The 2,962-nt window shown below is 47.4% G+C and overlaps 1 protein-coding gene across 1 annotated transcript in view; it reads left to right on the plus strand.

Annotated features, from left to right (window-relative positions):
• The first annotated feature begins 501 nt into the window (after nt 1-501).
• Nucleotides 502-2,962, plus strand: part of ERICH2 (glutamate-rich 2) — a 74,204-nt gene continuing 71,743 nt past the window's right edge. The window contains exons 1-2 of the mRNA XM_006866692.1: nt 502-1,083; nt 1,719-1,769. Of these exons, the coding sequence (XP_006866754.1) occupies nt 502-1,083; nt 1,719-1,769 (633 nt within the window). The remainder of the gene's footprint in view (nt 1,084-1,718; nt 1,770-2,962) is intronic.

Here is a 2,962-nt window from a genome sequence, read left to right on the forward strand (position 1 = left end):
AAATTGACTATAGTGACTCCTCACCCTAAGTAGGGAAAAACAACCAATTTCTTCCTAGAAGTCAAGTCTGAGTGGCAATTAGAATTTTCTAATAGAAAAGCTCTTCCCCGCCCCCTCCCTTTTATGACCAAAGCAATTTGATTAAGCAACATTGGTGGATGTCAATTTCACGTTCTCAGCCAGAGGATTAGCGGTCCCTGGGTGAAAGGGAGTCCAGACCTGTCCCGGGACGGTGGCTGAGGCGGTTCTCTGATTCCAATCACTCGAATCTGATTTCTAGGAAAACTGGGGTCCAGAGACTTCCCCATCCTGACTCCAGGAAATCGACTGATCCTCTTGGAACTACCTCAGGTTGGGGAGCCAGTCCCTGCAGGGTACATTCGTTCGTCCACACCCAAAGGACACCTTGCCCCAACAAAGTCTTCCCTTTTTACTGTACAAGTTTAAAACGCTAACGTGGTGACCCTGCGCCTGTTCTTTTCCTTGGCAATAGGAGCAGGTATGGGCACTGACATTCCACTCTCGTTCCCGTCGGTCCTTCTGGAAGTAATCGGCGCGCCTGCGCACGTACGTCCAAGGATTTATATTCCCAAGTGTCAACCCTGCGGAACTTCCAAGACCACCGGACTCTTCTCTGCCCGGACGCCTCGAAGGGCCCTGACACCAAGCCCAGCTCAGACGGGACTCCCGGAACTCGCCCGGCCGCCGACACGCCCCATTCGCCCCGCCCCTCCGCTTCCGAGGCTCGCCCCTCCCCTCCCCTTCGGGGATCCTCCCGCCCCCGCTCCACCTCTCCTCGGCTGTTTGGACTCCGTCTGCGCGCGGTTCCGTCTCCATGGTGACACGGCGTCCCTAGTTCCACCCTCGGAACTCCACGGGAGCCGGGAGCTGTGTCTACTTTCGGGGTCAGCCCTTCGGGTGGTCGGCGTGAAGGAAGCACCAGCGGGTAAGACGTGCCGCGTTCAATACGACCCAGCCCTCACCTGGGATTCCCCGAGTCCGGCGCCTAAACCCGGGAACTTCTCTGCCCCTTCCAGATTCGTGTTCTGCAGTCCCTCGGTTGCCAAGGCGCCGTCCGAGAAGGTAGGATTCGCGCGTCTGGAGGGGACTTGAGTCCCTCACTCGGTGGCTTCCCCCTCCGCGCAGTGGAACCCTGGGGACGAGACGTTTGTGCTTGCGTAGGTGTGAATAATAGCTGGGCGGTCTGACTAGTGTCTACACTGCATTCTCGGATTTACGGATCCCTACTGCCAACTCCTCCAAAAAGACATTGGAGATGACCACACTCTTGCCAGGACTTTTCATTTCTTGGTCTTGGGCAACACTACCCCGCAACTCGTACCTGCTCTTTCACTGTTTCTGGTAGCGTAGTGGTTATGAATCGGGCTGCGAACTTCAAGGTCAGCAGTTCGAAACTACCAGCTGTTCCGCGGGAGAAAGATGAGGCGTTCTGCTCCCATAAAGATTTACAGTCTCGGTAACCTTGTACAGGGTTGCTATGAGTTGGAACCGACTCCACAGCACCTAACCACCACTGCCAACTCCCTTCTCCAAAAAGACAACGGAGATGACCACACTCCAGCCAGGAGTTTTTGTCTTGTTTTTTGCAAACAACGTAATGTTCAATAAAAGCATTCACTCACTCTCGGTGGTTATCAGTTCCCAGATATATGAGGGGGGCTTCACAACGTTTGTGGCAAAATTTCATTATCTTTTAGTTCTATTTTTCCACAAATGTGTTGAAGCATCTGGTCGTATCGTGCTCAAAGGTAAAATTGTCGGTGGAACTCGGACAAATCATTTAACCTCCCTGGGTCTTGTTTTCATCTTGTGTAAAATGAGGAGTTTGGATAAGGAATAACTTACAAGGCCCAGGCATCAACCTTGTATAAAATAAGTTGATTTAAGACCCAAAATAAAGATATTCTGGTCTTTTGGCTACTCAGATTAGTCGACCGTGCTACCCTGTAGCACTTGGATGAGCATGTAACATAAATTTATTGTTTGTCTTTCCAGAGGGTATAGAGGTGCATTACTTCTTCTGCTCTTAACCAAGAGAGTCCCTGGACATTTCTCTTTTTTTAACTTTTTTACTGTGAATTGAGTGAAGGTTTACAGACACGATCATCAGCTTTACATACTTTCAGCAAATTATACACTTTGTTTTACTCAATGATTACAATCCCCTCCCTGCAACAACAGTTATCCTACTTCCTTCTTCTGGCTTCTCATTTGCATCGTACATTTCACAAATGAACAAAGCAAAATATTTGATGTACACATACAAAACAAAATATATTTATTTATTTATTTATTTAAATGTCCAAAGGCATTTTCTGCAAGCCTTACTCAGTCCATGGGCCTAGAGCCCACAACTGCTTTCTCTCCATGCCACAGCCTTTGCTAATATCTCAGCTGTGGCTTCTTTTCAAGGTAGATATCTCCCATTCCACTCATGTTCTTCCTTCTTGATGGTCCTGGGTTCATCTGTTCCTGAAATGAAAGATGAACTAGTCCTCACTTTTACTTAGGCACTTTTACAATTACAGTTGTAAAAATCACAGTGAATTATAATTACTCACACTTGAATCATAAAATCCTATCACCATAATCCCTGCCCCCTTTTATCAGATCCATTTGGGAAAGAGGAAAACTATTCAGTGGGGATTCTACCTTACCCCTCTCATTCTGAAACTAAGTACACTCATGAAAGCTTGTAAGCCAGCCACTTCATGACTTTATAGCCTCCTCCCCCCTCATTTTTGATAGTCAATGTTTAAATTGCCTGTCCCTATCAACCCAACACACCGAGGAAACAAGCTTGTTCCTTGATATGAAGAATACTTGCATTCCTGTTGGAATTTTGAGCAAGTGCATCCATAAACAAATGTCCAGTTCATCAAATTGTAGAAATTTACACTTTTTCACAGCATTAAACATCTTTACCTTCATCTGGTTGAGC

Source organism: Chrysochloris asiatica, unplaced genomic scaffold, assembly GCF_000296735.1.
Source record: "Chrysochloris asiatica unplaced genomic scaffold, ChrAsi1.0 scaffold00094, whole genome shotgun sequence".
Classification (NCBI taxonomy): domain Eukaryota; kingdom Metazoa; phylum Chordata; class Mammalia; order Afrosoricida; family Chrysochloridae; genus Chrysochloris; species Chrysochloris asiatica.